General features: G+C 43.0%; 1 protein-coding gene across 11 annotated transcripts in view; it reads left to right on the top strand.

Moving 5' to 3' along the window:
• The window catches only part of RASAL2 (RAS protein activator like 2), a 165,316-nt gene that overhangs the window by 104,766 nt on the left and 36,470 nt on the right, over window positions 1-24,080 (top strand). For 10 of the 11 annotated variants that reach the window (XM_071435891.1, XM_071435889.1, XM_071435892.1 and 7 more), the window contains 2 exons: window positions 12,873-12,979; window positions 23,304-23,413. In XM_071435891.1, coding sequence (XP_071291992.1) covers window positions 12,873-12,979; window positions 23,304-23,413 — 217 coding nt within the window. Of the gene's footprint in view, window positions 1-11,146; window positions 12,099-12,872; window positions 12,980-23,303; window positions 23,414-24,080 lie in introns of those variants that run through there. The other variant, XM_071435893.1, reaches the window with a different exon arrangement.

Raw genomic sequence — 24,080 nt, 5'->3', positions numbered from 1 at the left:
TGTTTTTTACCTGGTAAGTGCCAGCCACGTGCTTTGGGGCCACTGCACACTGAGAGCTTTTTGGTGGTGGTTTTATGTCTCCTTATGTGGTGTTAAAAATGCAGGTAACTTCTTTTTTAGTCTGTGCCAGTCATGGAGAGTTCAGCTCCCACCTGATGGTGTTGGCAAAGCTGTGGTTTCTTGATGCATAAAGGGAGCAAGCAGTGACCTGAGGGTGGAGTAAAGCTCCCTGCTGGCAGGGCACCCTCAACCCTGCTCTGCAGGAATTGCTGGTATTTAGGTTGTGCTGAAAGCAACAAGTTGGACTCGTTGTGGGAGTGCTCTGTGAGGCTGTTACCTGGAGCCAAACCTTGGAGGAAGAGGGTAAATAATGCTTCAGTTGATTGGGCAGTTCCTGTGTGATCTGGCCAGAAGCTTAAGTGTCATGGTCAGTAGATCATCACATTGGTCATGGTTAATGGCATCCCACAGCACTTGGAAGCCATCTGTGTGGGTGTCAGGCATTCTGATGGAATCAGAATGGTGCAGACTGAATGATAAGATACTTATTTCTCTCTCATATTTAGTTCTCTTCCATGTGAACTGTTTTTGTCAAAACTCTAGTGCTGTTATTCAATGAGGTCATAGAAGGACTCCAAACCAACCACCACCCAAACCCCAGCCCTCACTAACTTGTTCTTTCATTTGTTTGCTTGTTGGAGATGTCATCCAAATGAGTCTAAATAAGAAAAATCTATCCTGGGTGTTTCCCAGCTCTGCTTGAGCCTCTATGCCCAAGGAAAAACAGTAGGTCAGGAAATAATAGTAGAGACCAACATGAATGGTGGCAGCATGCCAACAAAACTGCCTTAATCAATTATTTTCACAAAATACAGCACTTGTGAAGACAAGAATTGTGCAAACTATGTGGCCTGCAAGGTGAGCAAGAAAAATTCCTGGGAAAAATGACATCTTGTGAATGCCAGCATCAGAAATGAAGCACCCTTTACATTCTGCTCATTAAATATATATAGCTGGGTGTATTCATACTTTAATACAAGATTTCTGTTGACATGAGGCATATGGTTCACAGTCTGGAAAGGCACTCCAGAGTGGATGGCTCTGTAAATAACATCTTGGCCCTAATTTGGAATTAAATTAGCTTAATATTTTTGGAGTGGTCATTAATAGGTACTTAGAAACTTGCAGTCCTGCTAGAAGTGTAACTTAGCTGAATCCCTTGGCTATTCTGAGGATACCAAGGAAGTTGGCTTGAGTACAAAAATGTAATTAAGTTGGTGTGGAAGTGGGAAAAAATACCCCATGGTTGTTCATCAGTGAAATTCTGAAAATCCAACAGTTGTGCCCAGCTGAATTACCTGTATTGTTATATACCACAGAAGTTCAAGGTTTGTTGTTTTTCTCACCTTCATTTTGAGCCTTTCTGTCCCTATTTATCTTTCCAGGCTGTCAGCAGGCACAGCTTTCACTGCCCCTGGATTCCTCTGTGCTCCAGAAATTGTTATTTAGGAAATTCTTTTTTTCTGCCTCCCTCCTGAGTAACCACTGGTTAAAGTCTCTGATCCCAGCTGGGCTGGGAAGGCTGGTGGTGCTCACTCTGGAAGGGAGGAGAACAATTACCCAGCTAAGTGACAATATTACATCAGTGTGCAGAGGTTGTCATCTGCAGCTGGCTAAGAGCTGTTGAGAGTAAGTGTAGAGATCAGTGACTGTGCTAAAATCACTTCATTAAGCAATCTGAAAGGATAAAACACTGGGATATAATGTGTATGTGTGGGCTGGCACTTCATCAGCAGGGTTTCACTTTCCACAATAAATGAACTGGCTTGAAGAGAGGCTTGAGTGTCCATCCATATTTTTTTTTTTTTTTTCTGATTAAAAAGGGCTTTCTGTATGCTTTGCCATGCTCCATTGGGGCTGCCCACATCTTGTCATGTCTGACATAAATCTGCTATTGATTTACACTGCAACAGAGTTATTCTGCTGGTAGCTTGTTCACAGGATCCTGTCACAGCACTCACTACACACTGCTTTTGCTCAGGTAGCTTAAGCCAAAAAAGTTACCCATGTTCCAAAATAACTGTGAATACTCCCATCATGATTTCCTAATACAGATTGAGTTACTCAGCCTTGTCCACTGGGATCCTGTTGAACTAGATCACAGCTTGGTTAGGAGGCTGTTATATTGTAATGCTGCTCCTCAAAGCAAAATTACTTTCATTATAGATAGGCACTTAAAATGATTTAATGAAGGAAACGGAGCCTTGTGCATATAGAATTGACATTTTTAGGTGTCTGGGAAACTTATTTTCAAGCCAGCTGCTTATTCCATGCTGTGGCATTGAGAATAGGACTGGAAAGTTAGTACTGCTTTGCATTTTTGTGGGGCAAAGTGCTCAGATAACTCCTGTTATTTCCTGATGGACAGGTATGAAGGTGAGTAGTTTTGCCTGACACATGACATTGTTCCAGGGGTTGGAGAAACAAACACTCATTGTTTCTTATTCCCTCCTAAATTATCTGTAAGACATTTTATTAAGAATGGTTTGGGTGTACAATATCTAACATATATTGCTGTGAGGACATCATCTCCTGCCTAAAGCAATATCCATCAGTCAGTCTGTCAGCACCTGTCCCTAGTGCATGTAAGACCCATTTTTCCTCCCCTTGAAAATGCCTCATGCAGAGAACATTAATACATTATGATTTATAATCCCACACTGACTATGTGCTTACAAAGCATCTGCATCACAAGTCATCTTTGCTCTATTATTTGCATATATTATGAATTCTCATTTACTAAAAATTCCTGTAGAAAACTCTGAGACTCATGCTTCTGGGTAGTTTCACTGATCAAGAAAGCTAATTTTTAAATTCACAGGATGGCAAAGCTGCTTAGCTTCACAGGTTTCAGACTCATAACTTCAGGACAGTGACATTTGTGACAACTGCAGAGTTCAGTCAGTGGCTGTAATGCAGGAATTACCAGGGAGGGATGTAGAAAAGTTTTAAATGATTGGTTTTTGTAAGATGCTCCAAAGCAGAAGGGCTTGGTTTAATTTCCAGGCTTGAGAATTCATCTGCTTTTAGAACTCAGGGGTGAGGGAGATAAACCCAAACACTTTGAACAGGTTTTCTCATGTTCTCACCTGCTACTCTGTACAGCTACTGGTGCTAATTTTGGAAAGCATTCTCTCAAATGGATATTAACTGCTTCTTGTCCCTGCTTTTTGATTAGTTTTTTTGTTTTGGTATTTTTTTTAATTACTACTTTGCTTCCCACCTCTCTATATTTTCATATTTTCCATACTTCTGCTCTGGTCAATAGAGCCATTTGTATTTGGATTTGCATTGGTTCAACAAACTCCCAGTGTAGGTAGGTCCCACAGCATGAAAATAAGTTAGTCATGTTTTGAATAGTCTTCTCATGCTGATTTGCATTTTATCTTACAATCTGGCTGTCCTGGAAAATTTGGACAAGACTTTTTTTATGGTTTTTGGGAAGCTTTAGAGCACAAGATCTCCTTTAAGACAAATTGAAGAAGCTATTCCCAATAAAACTTCTCCTGTGAGCAGCACCTCCTGCAGCTGTGGAGCTGTGTCTCTGGCTTTCTTACACAGCAAAGGTTTAAAAATCAAAATCAATGCTCCAGAGGAGTCTGAAGATATATTTGAAGGGATTGTTTGAAACTCGGTATTCAAAGGATGTAAGCAGTGAGGACACTTCTGATCCCAGTGTTTGATAATGGTCTGTCAAAGCACACAAACCTCAGCCAGAGCCCATGGCTGGGAGATGAGGCTTGATAAATTCAGTCCTGGAACTAAGGAGCAATTTGCTAAGCAGAGTGGAGTTAACCATTGGAACAGCTTACAGGGGATCAGACAGGCTCTTTGTGTCTTTGTGAGGGTGCTGACAACTGGGGGTCCTTTTCTCTGGAACCAGCTCTTTGTTCAGAGATAATTCAGTGAATGGATGAAGTCACTGGGGGAGGTTCTAAAGGTGTTTCAAGTCAGGTTAGATGGATCTGGTGTCTCTTCTACATCTTTTCTATCACTTCAAATTCCCAGGACTTCTAGGGGACTGTGTTCATGACTTACTCTCTTACAAGGACTTTTTAATTCTTGCTTTTGTTCTGATGTCTGTCTCCACCTCCTGACAGTCCCTTGCAGGCAGGTGACTGTTGTATTGCACTGCATGTTACTGTGACCTGTTAAACCACACAGAAGTAAGATAAATAATAGGGATGTATTTATGCAGGGTTTCCCCAGGAATGTTAATTCCCAGGAAAATCTGCTTATCAAAAACTTCACTGTCCTTTCAGTTCCTAGTTGCATCCTCCTGGCTGAAGTTTTTGCCAGTTCTAGCTACATTTTTAACAAAGTTCTTTTTATCTTCCCATATTTTAAAATACTCCAATAAGCCAGTTTCTTATTTGATATGCAATATATTTTCCCTGCTATCATGAACATTTTAAAATATTGGAAGGGATTAATAAAGCTAAATTATTACTCAAGATGAGGCAGCCAGGGAGGAAAACAGGATCTGTATGTGATTTGTACTCCTAGAAAGGATACAAAATTGGTGAGTGTTCATGGGAAATCAATACTCATAACTCTGTTTTCTCTAGAACCTTTTATTTATAGAGATGGTAGTTAATATTGCAAGTTTTTAAGGAAAGACACCCAGGTGATTGTGAGTACAGTATTCGATTAGGGAACTAAAAGAAAGGAGTTGAAATTTTCATTTCATATGACCAACAAGATAGACCAAAATAACTATCTAATCCTTTCTCTAAAAGTTATTTAATTCCATTCTTATTGCAAGTAGATTTACATCATCAGTTTGCACAGTCTTAAAGAAAAGGTTTTACTTGTGGAAGGTGGACAAAATGTGATCCTCCCACACACAGAGGGAAATTTGTTGGAACAGTTAATTTAAAAAATAATAAATCAGCTCATTTAGCATAGGTGGGAAATCTATCTATCTATCACAGGATTTTATATGATGTAGGGAATGTTTCTGGGTTTCCATCCCAGCCATGGGATACAGATGCACTTGTTCAGCAGGAACAGGAGGACAGCTCTGCTCAGTCTGGCATGCTGCTGGGGTACCTGGCTCCTGAGCTGCCTGTCCCATGTTCCCTCATTAACTGGGAATTCTGTAGAGCATCTGCCCTGCTTGGCAGGTGTTTTATGAAAATATCTGTCCTGCACAAACAATACTTGCTACAGTTTGTCTTAGTAATTGGAATTTTCCTCCCTGCTGGGACTTGATAGCTCTCTTTAGCTCTCTTTTTTTTTTTTTTTCCAATTCATTTGTTGGTTGGTATCTCATTTTTTGCTTTGCTGATCTAATGGCTTTTTGGTGTAGCTTGGGTTTTAGTCAGTGGTCAGCAAATATCCTTATTTGTAATAGGGACTGGCAAGTGTATGAATTATTTAAAATAAAGACAGGTTCAGAAACCGGTGAGCAAAAGGCAGCTGTCTCTTTAAAGAGTGCAGTTTGATCAGAGCATCAGCCCCATCCCCTGAGGACAAAGGCAATTTTGATTTGTGGGGCCCAGGAGTCCCTCACTTACCAGGATTCGTCACTGCTCCTGCATGTGTAAACCTGCAAAACGCTCTTTTGTGTGGAATAAATCTTACACTGTAAATCCTGCACCATTAAATGTGACCCTTCATAAAGCCACAGCAACGAGGCTTCACTGCAGAGCAAGCTCGTTGTCCGTGCAGGGCAGAGTTATTTCCCATTTAGCTTGTTTTGTTTGTTTGTTTGTTTTTTAGATAAATAACCACCCGTTGGTGCTGCTGGCTTGGTTTTAATTTTTTTTTTTTTTAGATAAATAACCACCCATCAGTGCTGCTGGCTTGGTTTTCATTTTTTTAGATAAATAACACCCATCAGTGCTGCTGGCTTCTTTGAGCCCCCAAGATTGCTGCTGTGTCCTTACCTGTGTCTGTGGCAGTGGGGGCTGAATCCAGCAGGGCTGTGGCTGTGCTCGGTGCTGAGGAAGAGGAGGGATTCCCCCTGTCCTGGTGCTGAGGAAGAGGAGCAGTTCCCTGTCCGTGCTGCTGTTGGCAGCCAGCAGCAGATTCCATTATTGCCGATCAATGCCGCCGCCATGCAGGAGGAGGGGAGAGGGAGGGGTGGGAGCTTCCTATTCACACATTGATCAACCTGCCATTGCATGAGCAAATTCATTGCAAGGAAGGCTGGGATGCTGGGATAATAGCTGGAGCAGGAAGGGGCTTGTAAACAGGGGAATGCAGGCTCGTTAGTAGAGGGGAGGGGATTTAAATTGCCTCTGAGCTTGCTGGGTTGTGTTTTTTTTTTTTTCTTCCTAGCATAAAGCACAATACCTGAGCCTTCAAACAAAGCCAACACTGTGAGGAGTGGTAGGGCTACATTGCACTTAGCTGATGAGCTATTGTGCTGACTTATTTGAGCTTCTTCAGCACTGATGTGTTTCTACTTTTTACTTAAGTTGATTCTGTCATAACCTGCTGCCTCTTCTGGATTTTGAGACCTCGGTGTCCCCTGCTTCCCCTTTTTTGCCTTCTCTCTGTTCCTGCTTGGACTGAAACCTGACACAAAGGGACAAGTCCAAGTCCCAGTTGCTGCTCCCACCCATGCCTGCCGTGGCAGAGGTAGGGTTGAGAGAACAGGGCAGGATCACACTCCCATGTTTGCCAGTGTAGGCTGTAAGTGGAGTGCTGGAATCCCAAGACCATCAGCTCCTCCCCATCCTTCCTACCCTGCTTCGTTCCCTTACTGTGTTCTGTATGGAAAAGTTTTCTGGCTGGAGAATAAGTCTGCTTTCCCCTGGGCATGTGGCTGAATGGCTGGATAGCAGCACGGAAGATGAGAAAAGCCTTCTCTCGTTCCTTGGTACGGTAGGGTACAAACTGCATTTTTGGGGTTTTAACACTTTACTGGGAAACTTCACCACTTTTGTGCTTAATTTCTTGGGTCTTTCAGTTACCTGATCTTATTTGTTCTTAAGAGCTTTTAAGTGGTGTGCAGTTTTAATTAAACTTGGTTACAGCCTGTTTGAAATAGTTACAAACACACTGGGCAAGGGGTACCTTGTAAATAAATGGGCATGTGCCCTGCAGCCAATGAACTAAACTGGACTAAACAATGTTATTTACTGCTCTGGTTTTCTTCTCTGTGCCTTTTGACAAGCTGATCACTGGGCTCAGTCCACTTCCTCTCATTTCTGTCAGCTTGCCTGACTTCTGAACTGTGTGATGGTAGCAAGATAAATCAGGGGAGACTGCTCAAAGTTTTTCTTCTTAGGAGAAATGTGCAGATGCATTTAGAATAAAAATTCCCAAGTGGTGTCTTAACTCTGGGACCACGTTTAGGGTTCAGTGGCACCTCTTGGATGTCTGCAGTACATTGTGTCTTTTCCTGTGTCCGTAACAATAATTCCTACTGCTCAGAGACAAAATCCTGCCACAGAGCAAGAAGTGCTGAGGCTTGGAGCAGCTTTCTGGGCCATGGAGAGGAGCAGGCAGGAGCTGTTGAGCTTTGGTGTGTTCAGGAGCCAGTGAGGCTGTCCCAAAGGATTGCTTTTTAGAGAATGCCTCTATTCACAGCCCTGTTACAGACAGTAAAAAGATTGGTTTGGAAAGCTGTGGCTCAAGGCTGTTGTTTAATAATGAGGACAATAAATATTGATATCATACTAATGTGTGTTTAAGTCATAAGCCTCTAAACAAATTAGGCTGCAGGAACAAGTTACCATGCCTCAGCTGATCCGTGTTAATTGTCTGTGTGCAATCTCTGCAGCAAACACAAGGTAATTTGAATTAGCAGGGGCAGTCCAAGATCATTAGCAACTAACGAGGACATCAGCATCTCCAGGTCATGGGCAGCAGCTCCTTGTCTCTGCTTTTGTGTTGGCGCTGTTGTCCAGGCAATTTGTTTGGCTGTGTGTGGAGTCAACCATTAAGGGAGGTTTTAGAGGCTGCTGCATGGGGAGGTCAAAAAGGAGCAACTATCCCAAATTTTGTACAGCCAGGCAGAGGATGTGTTGAGCAGTTTAGGGATGTGCATCTGCTTCATTTCTGACTTGCAGAGCTGGAGGATTTGTTCTGCTTTAAAGTGAATGCATCAGTGTAAGCACAGCTGATGTTGCACTCACTCAATGCCATGTACAGTTTCCTCCAAACTTTCAGGGAAAATAAATTGTGGGAGTTTGTACTTGAAACACCTAAATTATTCTCTCCTGTGATATCTGTGCCCTTTCTTCCAGCCTCCTGTAGGATTCCTCTGCTCCACATGTTAGGTCTTGTCTTTCAGACTGTAAAGTTGTTTAGGAATCAATGACTTAAGAATCTTTTAAGTTACTTTTTGTATAATTTAGGTTGCTTTCTATGCACCTTCCATACTGGGCACTAATTCAATTACACCTTTTTTATATGCCAGCACAATGCAAGTGTCTAACACCAACAGAATTGCCTGTCTGTAAATTAAAAATCTTTTATAGTTGCCTGGATCATCTTCCAAGATTTATCTGATTGATTCAATTCCTAGTAAAGCACAGTAACTTCTTTTCAAACCCCTGCTGATGGACTGGGAGAGTTTTTGATCATAGTTTGTATCTAGCAGTTGTTTGATGCTGGAGTTCTACAGCCAGTGAGCTTTGCAGGCTTCCCTTTGTGTTTCCTTTTCCAGGCTTGGCAGCTTTTGTGCACTTCAGTGTCCTGAAACTTGGTTGCATTCACTCTGATGTATCTTCTTGTGATTATTTTCCCCATCTGGTTGCCTTGATAAATGTGGAAAAGCTATCTCTGTAAATTTCCATTTTTTCCTTTAAGTTATATCTTGGAGAATTTGCATAATGTATTTTAGTCAGAATACAAACTTGGACTTCAGGACTTAAAACAGATTAGGGGGCTTTGAGTTTGCTTTTACCTTAGGTTTCTTGTACAGGCATTTAATGAAATTTTTATGATAATCTGTGGAGTGGGCCCAAGTCTGAATTCTCCTCAAGTGAGCAAAATGAGATAGAATGCTTATTGCAAGATGAAACATTAACATTTTTGTTTACTTTTATATGAAGCTTCATATTTCACTAGGTAATCCCCATCAGAAAAATGTTGTTGAGACACTTCTTCCTCTTCTTGTTCTTCCCTCTATATCTGCAAATAATTCCTACCTGGTGTGGCTGTCCCACAAAGCTGGGAGGTTTGTTTAGTGTCTGCTTCTCCCACCTGGAGAAAAAGCTCTTCACAGGGAAAATACAAATTTCCACCACAGCAAATGTTTCAAGTGGCCACAGCACCCAGCAGTAGGACATTTAGGAGCCCCCAGAGCTCTGTTGTGACCAGAGGGCACTGAGGCTACACCACTGTGGCAGAGAGGGTTCCCTTCAAAAGAGGGCAACCCTCACCACTGCTCCATGTAGTAAGTGGCACCTGGCTTACACAAACCTTCCTCCTGGCCTATTGAACAAGCTTTGGTGTTGCTGTGGGTAGAGAGTGGCTCAACAGGATGGGAGAAGAGACCTACCTGCATTGTATCCTTGGGCAGTTCCCTCCTCAGAGGCATCTGCCACTGCAGAGTAATTGGCTCAACTAATTAGGAACTGACTGTTGCTATGTGGTGTGTAAATAGTTATTTGGATAAATGCTTACTTCCATAAGTATTACTGGTATCACCAAGTTATCAAGTGATAAAAGTGACCCATTGGGATGTTTACAACTCATTTGTTTGATGGTATAGTGGAAAGTGTCCCTGCCTGGATGATCTTTAGGGCCTGTTCAATCCCAAACCATTGTAAGATTCTACAATTTTTGTTGAAGGTTGAAATGGGGAGGAGCTGTCAGGTGGGTTTTCTTCCCTTTTGCCTTTTTTTTTTCCTTTTCTTCCCAGAAATAGACAGGCTAAAAATGCTTTCAGGTTGGTTTGATGGATAAACAATGTGATCTATCTGTAGCCTTGGTCCCTGAGAGTGAGCAATGCAGAAAGCACTTGTAATTTAATACTAAGCTGATGAGAGGTGCATTGATTTTTGCAGCAGGTGAAGATTATGCAAGAGTAGCCTCAAGCATTACTAGTGGAGCAGGGGAGGGAACTGTCTTAGTTTTTTGCCTGGTGGTGACAGTATAGATTTCTTTCTCAAGACTCAGCAAAAATGCTGTTCTACAGGCGTCATAGCAAGTTGCTTCAGCTTTTGATTTCCAGTTAATATATCCCAACAATTTTGCCATATGTGAGTCCTAGGGACTAAGTGTGTCTATTTGCTCTTGTTTTTTAGAAGGAGAAGAGAGGGAAAGGTAGTTTTTATTTTTAGTTCACTGTAGGCACCTAGTGAATATTTCATTTTCCCTTCTTCATTTGGTACACTTCTGTGATGGTGTGAGAAAAGAAGAAATTCATTTTCCTGATGAAATGCCAACATTTTATTTGCAGAAAAGTTGGATTGCTGCTGGGGGGATGTTGGGGAGGAGAGGGAAGGTGGGGGAGCCAGGCACATTCCTTGTGGCAGCTTTTCAACTCCATTCAGTTTAAAGTTAAGCTCTTCCCCAAACTGCCCCTCCTGCAGAACGTGTTGTGGAAAATAGTGGGGAATTAGTGCTGGTGTTTCCATTTATGACTCAGCAAAGTTAACAGAGTGTTTTAAATTACCGGGGCAGCTTTGATGTGATTTCCTGCTCGTGAGGAGCAGAGGAAGCCAAACCTCTTACGTTACTGCTTCCTAGTCAGAGTGAGATCAAAGGTGCTCACTCTAGCCCTGTTCCGATGGAATAATACATCAATCCCGTTTGCCTTTGTTACATGGACATGGGAATGGCAGCAATTCTTTGTATCCTACCTAGCACAGCTCTGGGCAGAGCAGTACTTACAGGTGCTGCAGAAAATAAAGTTTCCCTTCATCTAGGCCAGGGAGGCAGCTGGTGATAGGAAAGTGCACTGTCAGGTAAAACTGCCAGCACTGCAAAGGCTCCTGAGCTGCTGGGACTGACGGACTCAAAAACCTTGGGCTGGACTGGCCCTGCTCCAAGTGCTTTGTTCTCCAAGGATGCCCTGATGGGGACTCACCCTGCAGCTCTGGAGCAGGTGATGCTGTAGCAGAGCCGGTGCTGCTCCGGAGGAGGAGGAGGAGGAGGGCTCTCCCCACAGGGCATCTGTCCCTTGCTGCTCCCGCTGGCTCTGGCGGGCCGGGATGGGCTCGGTGGGTGCGGGCAGGGCTCAGGCATCGCCCCCTCAGCCGGCTGTGCCTCGGTGGAACACCGCACCTCTGTGTGCTGGGCTCTGCCCGGCCCCCAGACTGCTCCCCCTCTTGGCACTCCTTTCCCCAACACCGAGGGGCTCCATGTCAGCAGTTTGCTTTTGTTAAAAGATAAATATCTGCCGAGTGAGACACTAATACTGCAGGGTCCGGATTCCTTCGCCTCTCCTCCTCTGTGCTCCATTTTGTCAGTCTCCGAGCATCCATGGGAGAGACGTATCATAACTCTGCTGAAATCAAAATCCGGCGTGCAAAGGCATCACAAGTAATGCTATCCCTGAAGAAGGCTTCTCTCCTTTTTTCCCCCCGGCTCTTTGGAGGAAAACGCCGCTCTCGTGGCACCAGCTGGCTGTCTCTCCCCATAAACCTTGCTTTTCGCTGCCGCGGATCAGGATGCTCAGGGAAAATTTCGGCAGCGGAGGGAAGCCGGCAGTTGGGCGTCTGTTAATAGCCTGAAAGTAACTAATGAGGATGTGCAGCCGGAGCGATTGATTGAGGAGCTGCAGCCAGTCCTGGGCGCTGCTGCTGCTGCTCCGCTCGCTGCTCCCCGCCAGGGAGGGAGGCAGGGAGGGCGGTCGGAGGCACCCGCGATCCCTCCGGGGCGAGTCACGGATCCCCGGGGCCGGCAATGGAACTTGAAGCAGCATCTGGCTCTTCTTGAGAGGAGAACGGCAGGAGTCACAATGTCCCTGCCCGGAGTCACGGCTTGCTCCTGCTCTTTAAGGTTCAGAAGATAACAATGGACTTTCTGCTAGGAAGTGATTTTTTCCCTCCCCGTGTCGGGGGGTGTTTTGTGAAGCTGGATTTCTTAAAGTCTGGCAATTGAGCTGGAGATGGGCAGCACTTGTGATAAAGGTATCTGTATGCATACATATGCATATCTAGCTCTATATAAAAATGCATAGATGTGTGTTTGTGCAGAGGTTTTTAATGCTATGTGTACTTTGTTATGCTGTTATTCCAGTATTTGTACTAGTCAAAGACTAGTGCAGCTTTTATGAATATTTGTGCTCATCAGATTGGTCTGCATGGATTTAAGATGCCAAAGTCGTGTCTTAGTAAGGTCATACTGCCAGAACAAGGAGAAGTTGACCTATTTTTTTTTATCTGCAGAGATATATATGTCATATTACCAGGCACTTATAAGTCTTCTGCTGGTTGCATGCTTTGAGCAAGTAGTGGGATCATCCGCGACCGAACTTTGACCTTTGCTGAATTGCATTCAGCTGGGACTAAAACTGAGCTTCCCTGGGTCTTGGTTGGAGTTTTCTCTTAATTACTGCCCTGCTTACATAAAAAAATTCAATCTAAAACAAAATAGATTTAAGTTCTCTGAATACTGTCTCTCAAACAGTAACGGAATATTAAGTATGTCCAGGTATTGATCTTTACCAGCACTTTTTATTTTAATCTTCCACGGTCAAATCAGATTCACAGCCTTGAATCTGCCAGTGCAAATGCCATTGTAGGTTAGTAAGTGAGTGAGATACAGGTAAATAGAGGTGAGTTCATTCAGCAGTTCAGTAATGCACTCAAAACTTTCCTGAGGCTCCTGTCCTAGAGAGCACAAAGCCTGACTATTCCCCACCCCCGGGCACCCATTCACCACCTTCTCCTTCTCTTCCTCAGAGGTCCCAGCAGAGAGATCTCCTCGCAGACGGAGCATCTCGGGGACCAGCACCTCTGAGAAAACCAACTCCATGGATGTCCCGAACACTTCTCCTTTCAGAGTACCAGTAAGTGTGCCTTCCCTGCTCAGGGGCATTTGTCTCATTGGATGGGAGGAGGACATTCAAATATCAAGTGTACAGCCAGGCTGGGGGAGCCTGGGGGCAGAGGAATATTTGGTTAATATTGCCAGTTGACCAAGAGGTTTTACTATCAAGTGTCATGTATTATCAGTGAGATTCCTGATGTATCCCTAACTTGCTCCTTTTCATTGCCTTGATGTAAAGTTGCAGATAGAGAAACATCAGAGTTAATGTAGGCAGCGACCTATATAAATACTTTTGAAGTCGCCTCCAGGGATTGCATTCCATATTCAATCCTGACTAGGAAACAAGTTCCTTTAGGTTGGTTATTTTTCCCTCTTGCCAGTGAAGTACATAGAAAATTGAAATGCTTTATAGTTTATTCAGAAGCTGATGAAATTTCTGCAGGTGTGTTAATTCCTCTTTAGCTCTTTGGGGTTTGTCCTGAGTTTGGTTGGCTGTGAGTCTGCATGAGAGTTGTTCAGCTACAGCCTGGATTTTGCTTGGGCAGTCTATGGTCAGTGTGTCCAGGAGCACAAAGGCATTTCTATTATTAGACTCAGGACAAATCATCAAGTTAAAATGAGGTGCCCAGTAATTTTCAACAATATTTGTTCATGTTTTGAAATATCTAACTTGAATATTGTGAATGTTTTCATGCTCTCCTTTACTTTTGGCAAGCAATCTTCGTACTTCAGAATAAATCCTGCATCATGTCATTTTAAAAATAAAATTCAAAAAACAGCCAAAAGATTTAATGAGAGTTATTTAAATATTTCAAGTATTAAGGCTGGTCAGAGTGTATAGAATACATGGTGTTTAAAGCAACCTGTGAATTCATGATATATTGGAATGCAGAAAGGGACCAAGGAAGCAGTGAATGCAGGGGGTATACTTACTTGGGCTTTTTTCAGAGTTATGGAATAATACAGATTGGAAGGGACTAGACAATCTCCAGAGGTGCTTTCCCACCTGAGCTATTCTGTGTTCTGTGAATGATCCTCTGTCACTTCAGAGATCTGTTTTCTAGATGGTACTTGGGGAAAAAAGGGCCTTGATCTAGTTGTATGTGAAGTTGATACCAGAATATTCTGTTATGTCAGGTTCTGAGATTTTGATAGAGTCGATGATTCACAGAGTTCCAGGAAGATTTCTGAACTCTGAGAACCTTAAAAAGTCTTGTCTATGTCTTCATTTATCAGAAATTCTGTTTTCTTTGCCTTCATCTATAAGTAATAGCTCAATCCTTTAGATGTATATGTGCTTTGTAGTAGCCTTTGTCTAACAAGTGTCACAAGTGTTTGATGACTATCTGTATTGTTTATTTTACATGCCTCCTTTTCTTCCTCATTTTTGTACCATTCCTTTTAATGATGATCTTATCTCTTAAGTAATGTTTTAATGGCTCTCTAATTCTTCTCTAATAGTTCTCTGATATTTCTTAGCTCCTGTTCCCTTTCAAAACAAGAACCCTGCAGAATGTTTCTCATTTCCCCTGGTGGTGTGTTGTGCTTTTAGGACTCTGGCAAATAGGCTCAGGAAGCAGTACCTGGCTGCTTTTCTTGGGCACAAACCAGCAGAGAGCTAGAAGCTATTTGTGCCACGTGGAGCTGGATTCTGCTGCTTTGTCTGCCTGACCACCTGTACACCCAGGAGCATAATGCACCCTCCTGTCCTCCTCGTGGGGACAAGGCTTCTGCCTTTGGAGGTTTTGTTCTGAGTAACCCATTTATACCCTGTTACTCCTAAATGGGGGCTGAGATCACCCTGTTTTAAAGCATGGCACCTTGTGAGCTGTTTAAAAGAGCAAGCTGCAGTTAGAAGTCAGCTTTCTTAACAATACAGATGAGCTCAAGCCAAAACTGCTGAAACCAAACCCACTGTTAACTTGGTAGATTGGCACACACCTAATAGGTGGCTGAGAAGATGGGAAGGAATCATGTTCCTGCCTTTGACTGATAATAAGAATTTCCCAGCTCTCAGAAGGAGGAAAGGTGACTTGTGCACCTCATGAAAGTCTCAGTCTTGGATCACTGATCTGAGAAGAGCTGCAAGTGAAGGATGCAAAAGATGGCTTCAAATTTGTGTCTGTGAGGTTGTCCCTAGTTGACAGGGATTTATTCTGCATATAAAGGAGATTAATAGTAAAAGAACTTGCTTTTTTGTTTTTCCAGGCTTTGGAGGGCTACAGGCAGCTGCAGCATAGTGCTGTCTCAGTGATTCTTCCCCTGGCCCTGACCCTGTGCCATACCTTGTCTACTCACTGCTTGGATTTCTAACAGAAAGCAGCTTAAGGCAGGGGACAGCTTAACCTTCTTCCATCCTGATGGAAAATTATGCTGAGACTTTCATAATAAGTTGCTTTTGCAGCTTTTTAAGTTTGTCTCTCAGAGCAGCTATTTAAAAGCTGTCTTCTCAATAGGACAGTGGCTTCCAGCATGTTCTGTGCAGGTTTTTTCCTTTCAAGCACAGGCAGTGGTACTCACTCAGAACAAGGCATCTGTTTTTTTAATACTGCTAATTGGCATTGCTTTAGCATCTGGAATTTTGATTCATAACAGCATAATTGCCTTTAAGCAAACATTTCCTTGACAATGCATTTTTAAGTCGTCTCTTCAGCGGCGGTGGTCAGTGAGGGATTTGTTTTTAAGGGCTGATGTGTAAAGTTTGGGAAATTTGCCTTTTTACTTCCTACATGGCCACTGGAGGAAAAGATGTATATTTAAGTTTACTAAAAAATGCAGAATTTCAGTAGTTATGCTCTTTCATAGGATGAACCACTCCATGGACCAGCATGTCCTACGTGTTTGTGAGGGTGGTGAGGCCCTGGCACAGGGTGCCCAGAAAAGCTGTGGGTGCCCCATCCCTGGCAGTGTTTAAGGCCAGGCTGGAGGGGGTTTGGAGCAATCTAGGGTAGTGGAAGGTGTCCCTGCCCATGGCAGGGGGTTTGGAATGAGATGATCTTTAAGGTCCTTCCCAAGCCAAACCATTCTCTGATTCCATGATTTCTTCTGGTTATCTCCCACCAAGGGGAGTAAAGGGTATTCTGCAAATGCTGACACTGCACAACACATACAGAGAGAAGAGCTCTTGGTGCTTGTCCTTTCTTTTTGTTCCCCATTGCCCCAAATTTTCTTGTTTGCACTTGAAGCATTATTCTCCATCTAAGTTCAGCTGTGTACATTGATGTTTGACAATTTCCAGGCGTGTCAGGAGAGAAGGGAAGGGCACAAAAGGTAGCAAAACAGAGATGAAGAAATGCCTCTACTCACATACAGACAGATGTGTGCTGTTTATAAATACACCTATAGAAGAAGTCATATTTTTAATAATAGATCTTACTTGACTGAACAAACAGGGAGGCAGAGGGAGCTGGCTCCCAGTGGGATCTGTGACGCATGGGTGGGCGAGAGAGCAGCTTTTCCCTTCCCACACACACCATGTCCTGGCACTGCCTCCATCTCCCTGCAGCCCCTTCCCTGCTGGGGCACTGTGCAGCCCCAGCAGCACTGCTGCAGCCTGGCACATTCCCTCACTGCTCTGCACTTGGAATTGGGTAAATATGGGGCTGTCCACATCCTCAGAGCTCCTGCAGGATGGAGAGGAATCTCTAAACTCACCCTTCAGACTCTTGCTGAGCTCTCCAGTTTTGGCTCAGAGTTGTTATTACAAATAATATGATTCATCCCTGTCTGCTGGCTAATGGGGAGAGAAAGATGAGAAAGAGGCAAAGGAACAAGTGTGAATGAGACAGGAAAGCCAGAGCAGAATCCTTGAAGTAAATACAATGATTTTTATAGGAACCCTGATGTAGGATACTTGCAGATTGCCTTCCTTGGTTTGTTTCTGGCTGAGGGTATAATTGGATCTATAGAAGTGCTGTCTGCCTCTTTGCTCTTTAAGAGTACTGCTAAATGGAACAGAAGACAATGCAGCCAGCCCCAGTGAAGGTCAAAGCTTGATGAGATCTCGTGGCTGCCCAGCCTCATCTTTTATGCAGTCAGCAAGATTGTTGCTTCTCCAGAGCACTGCTCTGCTCCTGCTGTGCTGCCAGGGTAGGACAAGGCTGAGCTGTGCTGCCTGTGTGACCCTGTGGCATACAAATACACATTTTTAATTCTGCATCAGCACCAATGCAGAGATGGAATTGTTGATTTGCATCAATGTGAGGCACCACAGCATCCCCCATGAAAAACACTGTGCTCAAATCTGTCCCCTCCATTGAAATTTACATTTTTCCTTCCACTTTCTACTCTTTACTTCTTGTAACATGGTTGTTTGTATCTCCTTTAGTTTTTATCACTTGCCTGTGCTGTGATGCCTTAGATGTGCTGGCTATTCCATGAATTCTGTGTCAGAAAGCATCAATAGGTGACTGACTATCTCCAGGGTGCTCACCACACTTTCATCCATATATTTATTCTGGGGTAGTGCTGCTCATAGGCTCTGTAACCTTCACAGTGTCTTGCTGCCACAGCAGATTTGTTCATTACATCAAACTCCAGTGTTGCATCAATGATGGGGATATCCAGACTCTGACACTGTCTGGTGGACCTCAACAGCATGAGCATTATTCTCATGGTTGGTGTAAACCTGACTTTATCCAATTCCTTTTATTCCTTACTTACTGTAGGGGAGCTATGAATGTACATAGCTTTAAACACTGCTCACATTCCAGTTGTCCTTGGCTTAGTAGTATTTAAATATGCACCAACTCATTTTGTTCTTCGCCTCCAAATCATGACTTAGTCAAGTTATGCAAAGTTTAATTAATTCATCCTCTGCAAATGAGTCCTTCTGGCCCTTTTATCACTTTTCTTGCTCTTGTGTTTTTAATTCCCTTCAATTGATTCTCCAAGTTCTGGTACTGAAGTTCACAGGAATGTGTGTTACCAGTTCCTAATTCCTCCTAACCCTTTGTGTTATTTCTCTGTCCTCCCTGGCCCTCGCTTCACCTCCTAATTTAATATAGCTCAGTGTAATTAATGTGCTGTTTAACTTTGCTTCCAGATGATTAACAAGGATGTTAAGCAGAAGCAGTCAGGCCACTATCCCACCACATCCCATTGGACCCTTCCTTCTGCCTTGATACCTTATCACTTGTTGTAATTATTCTTTTTAGATATTCCTGCAGCCATTCCTCAGGTTCATGTTACGAGCTTTACCAAAGCTCATTTTTAATAACTTTTTTGTAATTAGCATGTGTGCTGTGTTATCAAAAGGTGTTCTGAAGTGTTGGGCTGCATGCCAGGGAAAGAGCCAGGGCCAGGAAATCATTGCCTGCCCTTCCTGACAGGCTCAGGTGACCCGTTTCTTATCATGTTAATTTTTTATCACTGTTGTTTAGTTGTTCTCCAGACAGACTTTTTACCTTTATTTCTTAATTCCTGGATAGGGGCTTTTTAGGATGCTCCTTCCATCTGCTGTCCCTGCTGTGGGCAGCCAGGTGCTGCTCCCAGTTGTGTCTGTGCTAAGCACTTTGCTGAACTGGGATCTGAAAAGCTGATGTGGCCCTCTTGGCTATCAGGTAGCTCTTGCTCCTTCATGCATTTTTCAGTACAATTCCCAGGGACTTGGAAATTGGATTCCTGCAGGACTTTTGGCTGCACATCATGCAGAGTGCACACAATGCTAGGATGCATTTTATTAACAGGTGTATTATCAATGTACCCTTGTTACAGTATCCTCTGCATTTCCCTGGGTTTCTTATTACTGTTCCTAAACTTGTTCCTCCTATTCTGCATCCCTCCTGTGGCTGCAGACCATCTTTCATTGGAAAGTTGAAATTGTTATCTGGCCAAATCTGCAGTGCTGTCCCATCAGGGGAAAAATATCTTTCCTGATCCTTGCTGTTGATCAGCTTGTGTCCTGAAGCATGATTATTGCTCACTCTTGTTATTTTTAAACCTGACTAATGCAGCTACATATGTTATTCTTCCTTATATAAACACATAATCCTTTTTTAATCTTGCTGAAAAAAAAAAATGTGTGTATAATATCTTGTGCTGGTGAATTGGATGGGCTCATTTATAGATAGCATTAGGAAAAGTCTCCTGACAATCTGAAACGTGCTGCCTCTCATGTTAAATTGCCCTTTGGTTTTCTTATGTAACAGGGTGCATGAGGAGCTTAGATAATTTCCATTCTATTTGTTTTATACATCTATAATCCTGTCTTGCCTTTGTTCCTAAAATAAATAGTTGGTCTCTAAAATATATCATTTGTAAATCCCCCTCTTGTCTGCCTTTAATCAGTTTATACTTCTGGAGTTCTGTTTTGTTCTAGCTTTCTTGCTGAGATGAGAAAATCAGAAGAGTGATGCATTAGTGTGAAAGCTACAGCAGCTTTACATAACACCACTCTGCTTTTATTGGCCTTTATCCTCTGTTTGGACATTCAAACATGCTTTTTATTGTTTTGTGCCTGTGCACAAATCTCCTCTTCAGTGACATAGAGCCAGGTTTTTGGGTGGTGGAACGTGGCTGTTTTAAGTCCCTGTCTTGTTCTGGATATCACCTCCAAAGTGTATCCAGGCTTGTTTTCATCTGCTTTGCTACTGTGTGAGTGGTCCAGAGGCTTTTCAAAGGGAGTCACTGCTGATATTTTAATGCTGAGTGTTACTGGGCTCATAAGCAGACTTCACTTCCCTTGCTGGTTAAATTGGCCTTCTGCTGTTGTTCTGCAAGGAATAGCAAACTTCAGCATTTTGCTGCTCATTCCTGGAATATCCTTCTAGTTTGATCTTTCCATTTTACCACCTGGCCATCTTCCCCAGCTTCTTTGCCTTCCCATAGCTGTACAACATTGCTGGCACAGGACACTGTTTTCACTTGGCTATGACATTGTTTTTTTCCTTGATAGCTGCTTGTGAACAGCTTAAGGAATAAAATACTTCATGTCCTCACCAGGCACGTTCATGGGGAGGCAGTTCTGCTGTCATCCTCAGCCACTTGAGGGTTATCTTTGTACCCATCCAGCCCTTCCCCTCCGAGAAGATGAGTCTCATAGCTCTGTAAATGAAGTTACCCACCTGGTGTTATTAATAATGCATTGGTGCTCCTCATCAACAATTACAGATGTTCAAGAAGCATTGCAAGGCTCAGATGCAGTGTGTTTGTCCCCAGAAAGAACTAATGGAGGTAACAGCACTGTGTGTAAGATGGACCTTTTTTGTTGCCCACTTTACCCTACTTTTAGTGCTTTGAAACTTCCACTGATACCATTGCCTTTTATAGATGGCTGATCTGTGTTATGGTTATACACAGTTTCATTTGTTCATGGCTGAATTCACCTTTCCCTTTAAAACAGCCAGGACAAGCATTATTTATTATGCATGGGCTGCTCTCCCTGGAGTGGAGAATCACCATGTCCATAGGGAGCAGCAGTCCAGGAGCTGAGTAGCTCCTACTTGGGCTGTCTTTGAATTTGTCAGACAGTTCTGTGCTGCCCTGCTCAGGCTAAGGACAAACAGCCACTTGGCATGTTTGGACAAAGTCATATTTTCCTAAAGCCTAAACTGCCCTCAACAGCCACCACTCTGGGGTTGGAAATACTTGGGGGTGAGAGTTTCTGTGCTTTCCCTGTGCAGCTATGAGGGGAAGGTTCCAACAGCCTGCTGAATTATCCCTTCTCCTGTGGAGATTGTTTCTTGGAAGAGGGGCAGAGTCGAGTGGCTTCACTTCCAAATGAGATGAATAGAATTCTCAGTGGGATTGAATTATTTTTAGAGGTTGTTATCATTGGGTTTTCTTAGGCCAGTGTTTGATGCTTTTGGATGAGGTGACAAACCAGCCCTGATCTATTCCTGATTGTGTGTGTGTGGTTGTGCACCATTGCTCTCTCCCCATGTCTCTTTTCTATCCCTGTTCCCCTAAACCTGTGATTCTGAGAGCAGTTAAGTATGAACCTCAAATCTATCTCTTTTCAAATTTCATCCTACCTAGTTAGTCCTACCAAATATTTTGTACTTTTTTTGATTAAGAACATAGTCTCATCAATTTAGGCAGTTTGGGTAATAATTTACATCTTTTTGTCTGAGGGTGTTCGTTTAAGCAATAAAATTCTCACTGTTTTTAAAGAGGCTCCATGATTATTCTTAAAGCTCAGACACTCCATTACATTTAGGTATAAGAACGAGAAACTCCTGGAACCACAAGAGTTTTGTGTTGAAATAAGTATTTAGGAGAAATACCTGCACAATAAGAAAAGCAGTAGAGGTGTTTTTGTTCTTTTAATGGTTCGAGCTGCTTTATAAACATTGGCAGGGATTTCTTGTCTATAGGAGTAAAAGGAAATAAAACTTTCAGTTAGGTGGTGTTGTTGCAGATAGAAGTTTATTTTTCATCAGTATATTTTTTTTTCTATCTGCATTATTTCCTTTGGCAAATGGGAGTCAAAAAACTCTGCTCAGTTCTGGCACGTGTGAATTTTTCATGCTGCTCCCAGGTTGTCCATCTGTAAGCACTGGCCCTGCATGAACTGCCAGCACAGAACAAATATTGGAAATGTTTTCAACTCTTTTGAGGATGACCAATAAGCACACCCTTTGTTTGAATAAATTTTTGTCTTTAAATATGTTCTTACCCTGTTTGGGTTTTGACTTTGTTTTATTTTGGTTTTTTGTATAGTCAACTCTGGCTAGCCTTATTCAACCCCAGATAGAACATTTGTTTCATTGGGGTATAGATTATGTTCAATTAAACCAAGAGCATGTTCCATGTTAAAACAGTACCAATTTAAAACTGTACATGCACACAAAAATGAATATTCACCATCCTTCTCTGGGTGGGATTTGGAATTATTCAGTACAAATACTTCTGGACCCCTGCTGAATTGGGTCAGCTTTGTCTTACTTGCCCTTAAGGGGAAAAAGCCTTGTTATTTGATGTTTGTAGCTGGAGTAGACTGGGAGGTACTGGGCTGAAGCCAGAGTCCACCAGATCTGAGTCCCTGTGGCTGGGTTTGTTACCTTTTATGCTGAGAGGTCAGAATATACAAAAGTGCCTTTGAAAGGGCTGTACATCCTCTACTTGAATTCCAGCAACTGCCCCAAGAGAAGCCCAGGAGCATCTATTGATTACAGGCTTTTTTCAAAGGCACTTTTTCAATACCAGGACCAAGAGAAGTGCAGCATCATGGGCAGAGTGTGAGTGGCACACACAGCTGAAAACACTTCTTCTCTTTTGACAGGACCTTTCCCCCCAACACATTGTATACCTTTGTGGGGTTTGGTTTTTGTGGGTTTTGTTGTTTGGGGATGGTTTTGGAGGTTTGGTTTTTTTGGTTTGTTTTTTTTTTTTTTTGGTTTTTTGTGGGGGTTTTTTTTGTTTGTTTTTTGGTTTTGTTGTTGTTGTTGGTTTTGTTTAATTTTTTTTTTTTCATATTTAGATATCAGGCCTTTTCTTTTCCACTTTTATCAGGAAAATGTAGCAGCTTTCACCCCTGAGGGGCCTCTGTCTCAGAAACTAAAACTGAAGGGCAGTCTTAAATGTAGCAGTGCCTTCAGATGCAGAAAGCAGATTCCTCTTCCTTTGTTCCCTCTGTCTCCAGAGGTTTTCAGTACTTGGCTAGACCAACTCAGAATTAGACTGACCTAGTGTAGGCAGCACACTCCCATTGAGCAGGAGATGATCCCAGAGGCTCCCTCCAACTAACATGGCTTTGGGCTGTGATTGTTGGGTGAAAAATTGTAGTTTGAAGACAGATTCTTTGAAGATTTATTTTATTTTTAGATCCTAAGCAGATTTTTGAATTGAACTTTGCTTCTTACCAATATTATAACTGATATCTGAAGCCACTGGTGTGGGAAATGCTTTGAAATTTTCTGTTCTGGCTAGCCAGATTATTGAAATTATGAATTACTTAAAGATTTAATGTGCTATTAAATGTGCCAATTAAAAAGGCAAACCTGGCTGCAACTGTGGGCTCATAATATAAGAACCTCTGTACTTTGAAGCTCACCAAGAATTAAAAACATGGCATAGAGAGGGGAAGTAGGAACAAATACTGATATTGAAGATTGCTCCTTTATAAATGATAATTGGGGGGTTTGGGTCTCTTGTATAATAGCTGGAATCCACTGAAGGGCCCCAGTAATGTGAGTAGTGCTAATTATTGCAATTGAGGCTCTCCCCTCCTGGAACTGTCACTGCCAAGCCAGCCCTGCCTTTCTCCCTCCTCAGAGCAATCCCAGTCCAGCCCGTCCTGTGAGTGCCACCAAACCTCTGTGTTTGGGCTCAGTGGCAGAGCCCTGAGTGATTCATGACTGGCATCAATTTCCCTGTTTCACTCCTGCACCTTCTCATTGCAGGGCTTCTTCAGCAAGCGCCTGAAAGGATCCATCAAGAGGACAAAGAGCCAATCCAAGCTGGACAGGAACATCAGCTTCCGTCTGCCCTCTCCCAACAATTCTGAGGACAGGTGAGGTGCAGAGCTGACACCAGCACGTGGGTGCACTCAGGGGAGGGGGCAGGAAGGGGATTTATTGTCCAGCTGGCACGAGGGGGGTTTGTGGGGCTGCCTCTGTACCTTTAAGCTTAGTGTGCAGTGTGCTGCTGATACAGGATGGGAAACTGCTGCTCTTCACATCTGTCCAAAAGCTCAGGTCAAGCAGATGGACTCCAGTACCTTGTCCTGCATCTGTTTCAAATAAGCTGCAGACTTCTAATTTTATGATACAAAACCATGGGATTGATCAGCTGGAGAGAAATTTGCCTTGCTGCATGCAGGGCTTGCCTGCAGGCCAGTGAGAGGAGGAGTTGTGTTGGTGTGAGCAGGGTGGTTCCACCAGTGCTGGCACAGCCCAGAGATGTGCAGTGCAATTCAGGCACTCTGAGGACCCTTGCAGTGTTGGTGTTTTGGTTATTGCAGTGTTACCACAAGGAACAGATGATCTGTTTTTTCAGAAAACTGGAAAACTCAGTAGTTTCTGACCATCTTAGTGCTCCATTTGGTTTATCTTTGCTTTTGGCTGGAGAACCAGGCTGGGAATGGATTGTATACAAGGCAAGCAAAGGCTCTTACACACAGTGTTTCCTAACTGTTTGCAAAGTCCCTTGATTGTTTTTATTAAACATATTCTGTGTTA

The sequence above is a fragment of the Agelaius tricolor genome, unplaced genomic scaffold (genome assembly GCF_023055355.1).
Source record: "Agelaius tricolor isolate 1412-34295 unplaced genomic scaffold, bAgeTri1.0.p SCAF_11, whole genome shotgun sequence".
Taxonomy (NCBI): domain Eukaryota; kingdom Metazoa; phylum Chordata; class Aves; order Passeriformes; family Icteridae; genus Agelaius; species Agelaius tricolor.
Note: the sequence above shows the minus strand (reverse complement) of the source record. Positions and strands in the feature narration are given on the sequence as shown.